The 15,036-nt window shown below is 37.6% G+C and overlaps 1 protein-coding gene across 1 annotated transcript; it reads left to right on the top strand.

Moving 5' to 3' along the window:
* The first annotated feature begins 5,623 nt into the window (after positions 1 to 5,623).
* On the top strand, positions 5,624 to 6,139 carry LOC147509801 (uncharacterized). Its single transcript, XM_086597919.1, has one exon. It carries the CDS (start codon positions 5,624 to 5,626, stop codon positions 6,137 to 6,139), a length of 516 nt encoding a protein of 171 aa, XP_086454045.1.
* Positions 6,140 to 15,036: the final 8,897 nt, after the last annotated feature.

Genomic DNA, 15,036 nt, shown 5'->3' with positions numbered 1-15,036 from the left:
TCTCAAAACTTTACACCTCAATAGAAGTAAGGCTGGTTTTTACCAGGCGAGCGTGGGTGCCTAACACCTTCCCACATCGTACCTTGACTCCCGAACCCAATAATCATCTAGTTTCGAGGGCTAGTCCTTCACATAGGTTTTACTCAAATTTTCCTTCATAAATTTAGTGGCGACTCTAAAATCAATTGCATAGACCTAGGTACAAATTTTTGTGCGTACACTATGCATGCTTGGATGATTTTTTATTTACATTTCTCGTCTTTACATTTAACGTTAAGGCTAAACTCGAGCCATAAAATAACAAAAAGTGGGATTAAGACCCACTTTAGAATGGAGGTTATGTGAAATGTTTGTTACATAGACCAAATTAAAAAAATAAAATCAACCAAGAAGAGCCAATTTAGTCACGTCCATGAGGACAAACATCTAGCATGAACAAAGAGAGTAGTATTTCACCATCGAGTGAGGAGAGTAATATGGATTTAGTAAACTCTGCTTTCATCAAAAAGTACGGAGTAGGTTCGTTAGAAAGATTTAGGAAAAGAATAGACTTTGCAGAGGCTGAAGCTGCTAGAGGGGACATAACTCGAACAGAAAAACAAGGATTAAAGGACCTTGCCCTTGATATAACGCTTGCTCTTGAGCATACCGATGTGAAGGGAAAGGAACTCGGGACTTGGTAGTGGGGAAGTACGCCTCTCGAGCACCCAAGAAACACTCAAGAAACTACAAGAAGACATACAAGACTATGGTAAGGAAACAAGAACTCGAGGAGTTGAGGGGTATCACCAATGCCCGAGAACACCGATATTATAGGATCCGAAAATTAAAGGGGATAAGAGAGGACTGATAACCATGATATTTCAGAGGTGATTGGAAAGAGTACGGTGACTGAACATAGTGGAAATCCAATTAATGTTGTTAATGGAACATCAAGAATCAAAAGCTCTTGGGCGCAGAGGTAATCGGGAAAGGGGGTTTGGGAAAAGATGAATCGACTTACATTCCAATCGATTGTCAATGGAAAGCAGATTATCCATGTGCGAGCTCACAGCTTCAATCGAAGTTCAATAAAAAATTCGAGAATTTGGTGGTTGGGTCGCTTGTGGGAAAACGATGAATTACAACTATGTTAAGGAGATAGTAGGAGAACATGGAGGACAAAGAAGTTTATTATGAAGCCTTATGCAGATACAATGTTCACTTTTCAGTTTGAGAAGGAAGAAGAACGCAAGGCGGCGTTAGATATTGGATCCTTCCATATCGCAAGCAAGCTGTTCGTTCTTAGGCCTTGGAGACTTTTTGTTGAGGCAAAAACGCGAGAGTTGGAAACGATACCTATTTGGGTAGTGGTAAAAGGATTACCTATGGAAATGTGGAATAAGAATGGCTTTAGCCAAGTGGGGAGTGCGATTGGGATTCCGATGTTCACAGATCGCCTAGCGGAGAATATGGCAAGAACTTCGTATGCGAGAGTGTGTATAGAGATAGATACCTCATGCCCGTATCCAGAGGGAATCCCAGTAGTATTGGATCAAAGAAGAGCATACAAGATAGAGTTCGAGTACAATTGGAAGCCACCTTGCTGTAGTGGCTATAAGGTATTTGGGCATACTGATGGTTCTTGCCTAAGGCAGATAAAACCAGAAGCAAAGGCGCAAAGAGTATGGCTGAAAAAAGAAGATAAAGGAAATATAGAAGGAAGACAATGCAAAGATACTGACAGAGAGGGTGCGAAGGGGAGTATCATAGAGGATGCGAAGGTAATGACTAAAAGCACAACAAATGGTTGTAAGTGGAAAAAAACAGTGAGGACACAGAGTGGAAATCTCCGAAGAGGAAAAATAGCTATAAAGTGAGAAGTAATAATGGGGGAAAGGAAGAAGAATGCCATAGCGATACACCACACAAGAGTAATGGCAGCAGCAGTGATCAAGTAGAAGGAAATCCTGACCGAAACTCTACAGAAATCGAGGCTGATAAAAAGAGGGTATTGTTGATATATGGAGACAATCGGTACAAACATCTGTTCGTAAGGACTGTTGAGGAAGGGGGACTGAATGAAACTTTAAGTGATGAGGCACAATTGAATTCAGCAAACCACAGGGAAACATGTATAGAGTGTACAGAGGGCGTAGTGGCGAAAATAAAGAGGAGGCTATGCTAAGTCTCTTAGCACCAACCCAACACCGTAAATGATAAATTACCTTTCTGAACATTAGGGGATTCAACAAAGCTTTTAAGCAAGTTGAAGTGAAAGACATGGTGAGGAAGTATGACATTAGTGTGATGGGGTTGGTAGAAACAAGAGTAAAGAAGAAGAATCGAGATAGAATTCTACGAAAAACATTCAATCGATGGAAGACGGAGAACAATTACAATGATATCGATGGTGGTAATATATGGTTTTGTGGGATCCGAGAACTTGTATAGCAAAGTTATTACAAAAGGACACGCAAAGACATTACAATGGAAGTGAGCACTATTTCAGGAGATGAGGTGGTTGTCTCGATGGTATATCAAGTACAGGTGGTGAGATTGAGGAGAGAACTATGGAGAAGCTTAGTGGAATTATCATGCAAAATTCAGAAGCCGTGGATGCTAATGGGTGATGTCAACTCCATATTGAATTCTCATGAAAAAGTGGGTGGGCTGGAAGTTAGACAACAGAACTTCAAGATATTATGGATTGTGTTAATCAAAATTTGGACTAGTAGATATTAAATTCAAAGGCAATTTATATACTTGGAATAACAGCAAGTAGAACGGATCAACCGTAAACCGGATCGAGTAATGGGGAATTCAGAATGGATTGGGACATATGAGGACCATGAAGTAGAGTTCCCGAATGCCGAGTCGTCTCGCACCATACACCCATGATTGTGAGATCGTGGTACAAAGGAATCAAAAGAAAAGAGCCTTTAAATTTTTAATTTCTGGTATAGAGAAGGAGTTTATGAATACAGTGGCAGAGGCTTGGGGAAATGAGGTGGTAGGGATCCTATGTATACCTTCATGAGGAAGTTAAAACTTACGAAAGTAGCTCTTATACAGTGGAATAGAGCAGAGTGGGAAGTGTAGTGGACCAAGTGAAAGAAATAAAGCAAGAGATGGATAGGGTGCAAACACAACTACAAAATCAGCCGCAAAACTGTGAGATTATTATGAAGGAAAGAGAAGTGATTATAGCCTATACACAAGCAGCTACAACTGAGGAAGATATGTATAGACAGAAGTCCAAAGATCAAGTGATAGGGGGAGGTGATAATAGTACATCTTATTTCTTTAAATCGGTACAAGCAAAGAGAGCTACAAACAAGATCACATGTCTGCGTGACTCAGGGGGTAATGTAATATAGGATTACAATGAGATTGGTAATGAATGTGTGGAGTATTACAAAGACCTTTACAGTCCTAATATGATGGGGGCTGTGGACTTTTCTATTTTTGGAGATATTGGCCCAAGGCAGCAGATAACCTCACAGAACTGTGAGGACCTATAGAGAGATGTAACTAGAGATGAGATAATAGAAGCTCTATCAAACATTGGTGATGAAAAAGCCCCGGGAAGTGATGGATTCTCTGCATTTTTCTTCAAATGCACATGGCGGATCATTGGTGATGACTTCATTAAGGCCATACAGAATTTTTTCATCGCAAGTCAGATACTCAGTGAGGTAAATACTACGTGTATTACACTCATACCAAAAATACAAGTACCTCTGTCCTTATCAGATTATAGACCTATTGCTTGTTGTGGGGTTATATATAAGTGCATAACCAAGGTAATGACAAGAAGAATGAAGGAAGTAATGCCGCAGTTAGTGAATCTCAACCAATTAGCCTTTATAAGTGGAAGAAGTATCCAGGATAATATCCTCTTATCTCAAGAATTAGTGCATAATTATCACAGGAATGAATATCCACCAAGATGTGCGGCAAAGGTAGGTTTAAGAAAGGCGTATGATTCAGTGAGATGGGAATCACTCGAGTTTGCAATGAGAAGAGTTGGGATGCCAGAAAGGTTCATTCAATGGGTGAAACTGTGTGGAGATAGCCACTTACTCATTATGATAAATGGGTCCCTCGTGATGGCTATTTCAAAGGAAGAAGAGGGATTAGACAAGGTGACCCAATATCACCTTATCTTTTGTGCTAGTTATGGATTTATTTACGTAAATCATGCATCACAGTGTTAGAGAAGGCCGATGATCGGTTACATTCTAAGTGCGGAACCGGTTATTACTCATTTATCCTTTGCGATGATTTGATGGTGTTCATGTATGGAGATAATAGAACAGCCACTAAACTCAAGGATAATCTCCAAATTTTCAGCAGAGTCTCGGGGTTGGAAGTGAATGTTCAAAAAGCAATGTTTTCTTTACCGAATGGATGATAGGGTAAGCATCTGACCATAGAGCGCATTAATCGCTTTGTTTCCTAGGGGTGAGCTGCCAGTAAAGTACTTAGGGCTGCCTTTGATTACTGCTAGGCTGAAGTCCACAGATTGTTTTCCATTAATATCAAAGATCACAGGGCGTACTCAAAGCTGGAAGGGCAGATTACTTTCTTATGCGGGAAGATTACAGCTGGTGAAGGCAGTGTTGAATAACCTTAGCGTGTATTGGATGTCTGCATTCACACTACCCCAAAAGACAGTTGATGACATCAATAAGATTTTTAGGAATTTTCTATGGACAGGGCCAGACTGTAAACAATCTCATGCATTGATAGGATGGGATGATATCTGTCACCCATATGAGGAAGGTGGGTTAGGAATTCGATGTATAAAGAAAGTTAATCAAGCTGCTACGATGAAACCACTATGGAAGCTCATCAACAAGGCGCACAACCCGGGGTATGCAGTGGGTACAAAAGAACCTAGTCGAGGAAGGGATTTTTGGCTACTAAAACACCAAATGATTGTTCGTCAAGTTAGAGGAATATACTCAAAGGTAGAAAGGAAGCAAAGAAGCTATAGTATTCCACCGGATAGGCAATGGTAGAGGAACGAGCTTCGAATGAACCATGGCATCCATTTGGGATATTAAGAGAGAAGTTTCCGCAGGACTGTTATATGATTCGAAGTTGCAACAAAGCAGCGTGCTACCGGCGAATTTCATAATAGATGGTAAATGGGAGTTCACGAGTAATGTAAGGAATCGAATAGGTGAGATTACGGCAAAGAATAGAAAATGAAGTGGAGTTTATGGGTGATGAGGATAACATAGTATGGTCCGTATCTACGAATGGCGAGTATATAGCATGAAGGATACTTATTAGAGTCCGAGAGGAGTAATGCAAGAAGTTCAGTGGCATAAGCTGGTTTGGTATGCAAACAAAATCCCCGTGCATTCCTTCATCACCGGATGGCGCTAAGTGGGGGTTTGAAAATGCCGGAAAAACTGAAACAACAAAAGGTCGTGAAACTCGGATATACTTGTATATTCTCTTTGAGAGAAACCGGAGGATGAGCATCTCTTTCATGGTTGCTTTATAACACAGTCCTTATGGGAAATATCTCTGCAGAAAATGGGTTACAAAGAGAAGAATATAACCTACTTGGCAACAGGAGTCATGGGTTGAAGCGATGTCGTAGGGGAAAGGAATTGAGAATGATGTGATGAGGCTAATATGGAATGGGTTCAATTATTGGATTTGGAAAGCAAGGAATGATAGGATTTTTGAAAACAAAGCAGTGAATGTTCAGCCAGATGTCTCACCGTTGTTTAGTGATGTGAGAGAGAGCAAAACTGAATGCGATAGACATAAAAATGGAGTATGGACCGAGATAGAGATGTTCACCGATAAGTGGAATGTGGAGGTAGCAATAAAGCAAAGGAAGCATCAATTTGTGCGATGGCAGAAACCAGAAGTGGGTAGTCATGTTCTCAACACAGATGGAACACTCAAAGGTCAGCTAAGGGGTTGGGCATCAGTGATTAGAGATCATGAAGGGAATGTTTTAGCGGCTAGCCATGGTAGAGCAAGCAAGCCATTGATCGACCTTATCGAATTGGAAGCAGTAGAGCAAGGAATGAAAATGGCACTAAGCAAAGGAACAAGACGACTTCAAGTACAGACCGACTCAATGACTGTAATAGCCTTCTTAAATGAAAGGGGCCAGCACCCATGGTAGGACAAAAAGATGATTCGGGCTATTATGCGAATGAAGGCCCAATTTGAACAGATTACCATTGTTCACGTTTTCAGAGAATCTAATAAGCTAGCTGATGCTATTGCAGCTAAAATTCCATCATGTAATTTTTTAGAGTTAGTGCCGACATTGCTTACAAAAGATGTAAAAAGTATTATATATGATGATGCGAGGGGTAAGCAATACTTGAGAGAGTGAAATGTAACAAGTTTTTTATTACCATTTTTACTCTAATAAAAGGGGTAGGGGACCTCTCTAAAAACCTCGCTTACCAACCAAAAAAAAAAAAAACTACCAGATTCCAGTGGACCAACCACCTTCCTCACTCCCCTCCCTCAGAAATACCATGGGTAAGATTCTTGGTGGCACACCATCTGGTGAAGTAGTGATCTTCTCCCTTGACGCTTGTAGTTTTCAAAATCTAGTTTCCCGCCCACAGTTACATTCAAACAGGGCATAGTATCTAATCTATAGACATTGCATTCAAACTTTTCAAAAACTTTAAATCTACAAATGAATTTCGCTGTTTGAGCATCCAACACATTTGTGTGTGCATGTAAGTAGATTCTAAAATAGTCTCGCAATCGTGCATGAGATTACACTCAGGCTATACAAAGCTTAGCGCGTTTAAAACTTACCCACGTAGGAGAGCAGGTTGATCTCGACATTCTCCTATTTTTTATCTCCCACCTATTAGGATGGCAGAAGAAGTAGTTCAAGCTGAAGAGCCTCTCTCTAGTTTCTACACACCGTTACAAGATGGACCTCCATCTTGTATACGACTCACACAGTTCAATAGCAATTTCCATATTCCACCTAACGTATTCAATCTCTTACCTGTCTTTCACGGTCTCAAACATGAGTTACCATACGAACACCTACGCCGGATACATGAGATCTACAGTACGTTCAATCATCCGGGCGTTTCTGATGTTCAAGTTAAACTGAGAGTGTTTCCCTTCACTCTAGCTGGCAAGAGCCATGCATGGCCTCTATCGCAGAAGCTTGATTCATTCGATACATGGGAAAAGGTAGTGTTCTCCTTGATGAAGAAGTACTTTCCACTGAAGAAAACAGAGGAATAGTAAGCAAGATACGATTCTTCAAACAGAGTCCGAGTGAGACATTTTCCGAAGCATGGGATAGATTCTCTGATATGATCCATTCATGTCCTCACCATAAACTAAAAAAGTCCACTCTTGTCCAATGTTTCTTCAAAGGTCTTCTCCAATAACACAAAGTCACACAAGATATCATGAGTAATGGAAACTTTTTAGATAAAGGTGTTACAGAAGCTCTAACCTTTCTAGAAGACCAAGCTGAAAAGAGTACTCATTGGGGCAACACAAACAATTCCAGAACATCCTAGCCCAGTACTTCTAAAGCCAATGGTATATTTGAGGTAAAATCCGATCCAAAGATGAAATCCCTAATCGAAACCCTCACTAAAAAGATAGATGCCCTTGCAACCAAACAAAGAGATCATACTCCCCAACTAGTTATGAACATCGATATAGCACCATGCACTTTCTATTTCGATCTAAATCACGTATCTACCCATTGTCCCTTGCTCAACAACATAGCATCACTTCAGCCAGAAGAAGTTTGTGCTTTCAATATACCAAATGCACCATGGAGGGAACACCCAAATTTTCAATGGAACACTAATCCACAAAACCAACCACCTCCAGGGTTCACAAATCATGTTAAACCACAAAATAATTTAATCAGTTCAAACAAGGACAAAGTACCTACAACAATCAGAATAGAGCAATGGTTCCATCCAACTTTAACCAGAACTACCAAAATCCACCAATCAATTACCAAATAGGCTTAGCACCAGTTGCCCAACCTACTAATGTCCTACTAGACAAAACATCTAAGATGATACTATCCTTGATGCATCAACAATCTCAAATCTTGGTGTCCATACAACAATCTCTAAGCAACCTAACTCAAAAGAAAGCCTAGAAAGGTGTGTTCCCAAGACAAGCAGTTCATAATCCTAAACAAGCAAACTCAGCCTTAGAAGTTACAAGAACCTAAATTCTCTATTCCGCAATGTATTTCCAATCCTTTCATTCCCTTACATCTGTTTCTTTGGAGTACATCGGAAAAGGTAACCGGACCACTCCACTTGGAGTGTATGGTTGCAAGTGTCGAAGCCTTGAGTCCATGTATATTGGCATATTCCTTGTTAGCACTTTTACTCGTAGTTTGGAGTAGTGTACGTCTATGGAGCAAGTATACAATTTTATTTTTATTTATTTTACACTCTTTTTGTTAAAAATAGTTTTTCCTTATTGTTTTTATAAAAGTTCATGGTTTTTCTAGTTTTCATAATAGAGGATTCTCGACACAACACTAGTAATGTGTTTTTGTTTCAAAATAGATAATGATACATGGACCAACCCCTAGAAAATCGCAAACTAGGGGCGCTTTGAGATCAGTTTTGCTTATTAAGGGCCGCCTATATCACCGCACTATTTGCATGGGTCAGGACATTCCATGTCTTGCACAATAAAACCCCAACTCGTATAACTGAAGCTCTGTCCATCTGGATTGGGTTCACTTGGACTGACATGAAAGTTGCGTAAGACAATCTGTTATGGTATGTTTTATCACTGCTTTTGTAAGAACCCTTTATATATATCTCTACAAAGTTTTCAAAAACTTGAGGATATGAAAATTAAAATCTTCTGTCCCAGAATAACCAAAATGATACTAGATTAATGTATGATTTTATCTTCTTGCAAAAACCCTCTATCTTGTTAGAGATATCTTTTAAGAAAAACAAGAACAAAAAAAAAAAAAACTTCGACGAAAAGTTGACTTTTAGAATTAAGCAAATGGTGCAACCCAAAGTGAAACCATGAATTGTTTAATTCTATCATGCACTTCTCTATTATTGTCTCGAGAATCTGACGTTAAAAGACTCGTTGTGAATAAAAACTTCAAAAAAATTCCCTCTCTTTTCTAAAACACTATAAAATTTCCAGTTGCTAAAAATTTCAAAAACTTCTTTTCTCCCCCACCTTCTACAAATCTTTCAAAATGTCTAAAGACAGTTCTTCTCCACCGAGCAAGGCTCAATGGAGACGTGTACCCTCTGATTCAAAAAAATTTGCATCTCTTCCAATTGATATAAAACATGATATCTGGAAGATAATCGACACTACCACGCCTGGTGCTGGAAATAGTTCCTACGCCCGTAGACGGCGTGCAATCATGGAGAACCAGTGCTTGAGATGTTAAACACCAAACTGCCCTGGGCTTCAACCGATAATCGAAGGCTCAGTATCTACAGTCTACATGTGCCTTACACCAAAGCACAGAGCTCAGCTTCATAGAGTCATCAAACCTTCTGGTTGGGATTGACTCGAGTCTTCGGGATCTGACTTAAAACGACCCACATTTTTTACAGTTTTTCAAAAATATAATCCAAAAAAATTAATTAGTCTTTAATTTCAAGTTTGTATATTTTTTCCACCATCCGTTCCCTTTGCTCTCGTAACACTTTTTTTTATTCATTCCGCTATTCATGTGCTTTGTTTTCAAGTTGGCATACTCTATTCTTTTCAGAGTATATACACCTTATGTTATATTCACGCTTCAAAACATTCATCTATCATCTTGCGTGTCATACAGCCTTGGATTGAAACATGTGATATACCGTTGGATAGGATTTTTTGCATTGATCATTTAGACAGTTCGTTTGTCTGAATCGAACTGGTAACGAAGTGGGGATTTGCATTTTACGCGTTACGAGATGGGACGGGACCTTTTCGGTATTTTCACATTTCATTTGGGCTTGGGCAAAAAATTCAAAAACCTAAAACCCAACAACCGATGGTCGTATGCGGGTTTAAAACCCAACCACCCGACCGCCCGACACACTTCTTCTCCACTCAAAACCCTAGATCTAAATCTTTGGTCATTAGGAGTAGGTTAAATGTTTTTAATTTAAATTGTTATTTACTTATTTTCCATTTTCATGTTCTTCAAGCTTTAGTGTAAGCCAAGTTCTTAATCAATTTAATACAAGTTTTCTAAATCATTTCAATACAAGTTAAAGATTGATATAAATTCCAAATAGCCAAAAGAGACTAGGAGAGAAGAGTTACAAAGTTTGGTGTTTCATCCATAAAAAACCCTCCTCTAAACAAAGAATATCTAAGATGAACAACAAAACCCTTTCCACCACTATCAATCAATACTAATATTATTAATATCCTGATTTAATCAAATGACGTCCAAAGAAATCGGGCAACTTACTATCACACCATCATATTCCTAGTTGAGCTAAAGGTCTTTTATTAGGAATTACGAGTCTAAGGTAGTGCTTTAATTTAGAAATAAAGGGAAGGGAAAACAAACTCTGGTAAGTTGAGAAATTAGGTCTTCAGGATATTTGTAACTAGAGAAGAACCCGTTTTGTTCTTTTCTTCTGAATTTGTGATTCATTCTTTTAGCCCTTTGGCTTTGTGATTCCATATGATTTTGAATTTTTGGGAGTTCTAACTTTGCTTTTGTTTCTTTTGAAATCGACTCTTCTTTATTTTGAACTTTTGGGAGATTTCGATCTCTAAATCTTTTTTTTTCTTTTCTTTTTCTTTTGAAGCTTCTAACTATTCTATTTTTATACAATGCATTCTCTTATCTTTTTACATATCATCCAATTCTCAACTCGTCAGCTGGGTAAGCTTTTTATTGTGTGTGGTAACGGTTCAGGGATTGATGGCGAAGAAATAAAAAGGCTTTTAGAATTTGGTGAAGGCTCAAGGGGGTAACTAAAGGAAAAATTATCTTTTTGGGTTTTTAACGTTTATTTGGCTATATTGATCTAAAAAGAGCCTAAATTCTCTCCTAGAATATGGCGTCGTGATCAAACAAGTAGGCGTGTTATCTTTCTATCCAGACATCCTTGTGTCATCACTCAATAATCATTCAGATGCGGCTTTTGGCTAAATTCTCACTGGATATGGAACTTAATTGTTCTAAACTTAGTCTCGAAAACTCACTACTATATAATCAAATGCTGATGCATGTCATTCATGAAAATGTGCAAAAACTATTGTATGTATATTAGTCTAAGTTCAAATAACGAATCTTTACTCTATTATTATAATGAGACTTCTAAACACTAAACCAAAATAGTTTTTTAGTGACGCCAAAATGGCATCACAAATAATTTGAATAACACCATTCTGGTAACACAAATATGGCGTCATAATTTGGCGTCAATTATTTTTGTGATGCCATTTTGACGTCACAAATTGGCATCACAAATATTTGTGACGTCAAAATGGCGACACAAAATGTTAGACGTCACAAATTTTGTGACATCGTTTTAGCGTCACAAAATATATTTAAAAAAAAATGAGTTGCTATACCTCCACCTTACAGTCTTGCACCCTGTAAAAGATAAAATACCATCCACTCTATAGAATACAAAATTATACCATCAATCCCATTCAAGAATATATAGTATTCATTCCTTCCCTTTCAAAATTATGTATATTCCCAAGCGCAAGTACTATGCTACATTACATTGTGTTTACAACTAGCTACCTAGAAAAAAAGTCTTATTAGAAAGTGCCCAAGTTGTTGCAATATAGACCATCTCCATTCTTTAAGGCGAGACAAACCAATGCCACATGCTTTGCCTGTTACGGATCCACATCGTGTACTCTGCGGAAATAGTTGCCAGAAATAGTAAGGCCATCATGACTTAAGTACCAAAGGCTTTTGATACTTAGCCCTTCTTGTAAAAAGAAATATTTTACCTGTGGAAGAGTAGTTTATTTCTAACTTTGTATCCCCTGATCACCACTGCTTATGCCTTGACCCTAACACCATGTGAGAAAATGAATTCATGTCTAGCTTATCCATTCTTCTAGCCATCATAGCCTCATTCTATTAAGTTCAATCTACAAAATAGAAAAACAAAACAAAAGTAGTTAGATTCAATATATCGTAAAATGACAAAATCCAATATAGTACAAAATGCAAACGTCAACTTCTTGAAATTTTTTACGCAATGTGCAACCAACAAGGAAAAGATAGCAAGTCAACTCGAGTAATTAGCGAAATAGCTGGATAGTTATAGTTGAAGTTGTTTTATGCATAATGCCGGTACTTCAAGATTGGGGGTAACATGATCTTTATTTGAGTAGTGAGTACTAATTCTAATACATTTTCTTCAAACTTAACCTTTTATCTACCCACTTAAATTTTAAAAATGCAAAAGAAACCTTTACCTCTTTGCAAACAGTTGTCAGCCTAGGATGTGCATGACTAAACGGTTTGGGGGAAATACTGTCCTCGGCTTCAAATCTGGACTCAGTAGTAGATGTGTCACCTCCTTTCATCTGTTCCAACAGTAGGAATGATACCAGAAAATAGAAAGCTATTACAAAACGATGCATTGAAGATTAGTTCCAAAAATGTATACTGATAAATTTAAAGGTGTTACCCTACTGTGATGTGGCTTACTATAAACAATTATCGTATGATCACTGATCACTGTTGGGAACTTTTACAATTTGTCTAACATATCATGCTTCACCATTACGAACCCTCATAAATGAAAATCTAGACAGTCAAAAATTTCTGAACAATACGTAAAACACAATGGGAAGAATACTCTGGAATCAAACATAAGAGAAATGAAAGTTCCAAAAACAAGGACGAAAATATGCTGGGAACTTTCCAGGGACCTTTGTCAGACCTAAGGCAGGCCCCCTAATCTCCATAGGTACAGGTAACCCCATAAATTCGGGTAACTCACTAGGGAAGTTCCAAGGTCTATCAAAACTTTGTACATTTTAAATATATTAAATGAGATACATATTCCTAATCTTTGACATCTACCAAATTCAAGTCAGAATCATACACCTCACATATATTATCTCCTGGTACTTGTTTCCAAGAACCTGTTAGAGCAATTCACAATCTACTATTATATGTCCCAAAATATAGCATTGACCATAATGCCAAAAATTATTATAAGAAACCATAACATATAGAGTAGTGTTCTAGCAAACATTAATCTCGGAAGTTGTCTTGGGTCTAGATAACAAACCATCACCCCACCCATCCATTCACACCAAACTTCAATTCAACTTAGCTTAATTATCTTACGGTACACTACCACTACATTCTTCATACCACAAAACTTAGCATTAGTCCAACCTTACTATCATACTTCATTCAAAATGTAGTATCTATTTCAATAATCGTCATTTCAAATCCCAAATCAGTACCTACACTAGCTAAAACTAGACAAGCTAACAAACAACATCACAAAAAAAAGTAACCAAACCACTCTAAACTTAAAGAAAAAAAATGTACCTTCAAAGTACATGAAGACCATATTGATGTAGTGGCATTGCGATGCTTTTAGTCCAACAGGATCAACACTATTCAAAGAAACATATGTGAAGAACAAAAGAAAAGTCGTCAATAGCAATCGCACATACTAATTATATTGACGTTCAGCTTATTATATTGACATCAGCCTTAACTATAACTCTGGAAGTTACCTCATTTACAATAAAAAAAAAAAAAGTAAACCAAATTTAAACATTTTCTATGAGACACAAATCACATTATATACCTCATGAACATAGTCTACCTATATATCACAAAACAAGGACAATCAAAGAAAATTGATATACCTCTAGGACCTAGGGTAACCCACACAGATCAACAAGCTTATCAAATGTTCATAGTAATGTTGCAAATCAGCTAAAATTTGTAGCATTATGATATAAGCTTGGAGAACACTACATAGAGTTTTGAACTCTCTAAATTAATGTAAAAGCAATCAAGATTCCTTACTCACGATCTTCGTTTCGTAGAGTTTGAATAAGGATTCGAACTAACCTAAAGCTTAGAACAACTAAAAATTAGATGTTACAATAAAGGGAAATTAAGGAGTAAGGATATAATATAAATGTTAGATTTTTCCTTCCTATACAAACATTAATAAAAACATTAACAATGAAAACATGCACTTAATACCGAAATGGAAATTTGAAAGAGAAATTGGAGAGTTAATCCTCCTCATGTGAAACTATCATTAGTGTTGATTTGAAATAGGTTTTGATTCTTCCTAGACTCATAGACAAGTCCCTAACGGAAAAATAGATTTGATCCCTAGCATGCATGGCTCACTAAAAGAGCTCATACATGCTAGCAAGTGAAACCAAACAATGACTTATCTCTAAGCTCATTTGCTTGATTTCTAACTAAACTCTACACCAACTACCATTTTGGGGTAGGATGTAGAGTTAGTTGTTCTTCCTAAACCTACCAAACCAACAATTGGTTTACCCCTCACATGAGTTAGACTAACTCCCCAAAAGGGAAGTTAGCTCATGATCCTTGGGACAAAGACTTATGAACTAATAAAAACACCAAAGAGAAAGAGAGAGAGAGAGAAGAAATATCTACAACCAAACTCACTTCTATATTTTCTAGAAGAACAAGTGTTCCTCCATTAAAACTATTACAAGCTTTTTTTAATAAAAACCAAAACTAACTTCTCATTTTCACTAAGGAACTAAAATAATGTCATGTGAGGAAAATAAGTCAAGGGAGTAAGTGGAGTGTCCCCACATTTGTCTAATTTCTTCTCCATTTGAGAGAAATCTCATTTCCTCCCACGTGAATTATCAAACCACATTGATTTATTTTTATCTACCACATTAAAACAAAGTGACACCTTGCCTTTTTTTCACTATTAACACCTAATCTAATTTATTACATGCAAGGTGTCAACTTTGCATCAATAATTTGTTATCTTTGTCTTGACATGCTCCATGATTGATGACTCATCCAATCTTGTGGCCCCATATAGTGGGTCCATGTGCGAT

Source organism: Coptis chinensis, chromosome 3 (genome assembly GCF_015680905.1).
Source record: "Coptis chinensis isolate HL-2020 chromosome 3, ASM1568090v1, whole genome shotgun sequence".
NCBI lineage: Eukaryota > Viridiplantae > Streptophyta > Magnoliopsida > Ranunculales > Ranunculaceae > Coptis > Coptis chinensis.
The sequence above is the reverse complement of the archived record's forward strand: the minus strand, read 5'-3'. Positions and strand labels throughout refer to the sequence as shown.

What these genes read in the sequence shown, in the direction of transcription:
- LOC147509801 (XM_086597919.1), top strand. Translation starts at nt 5,624, where the DNA reads ATGAGGCTAATATGGAATGGGTTCAATTATTGGATTTGGAAAGCAAGG.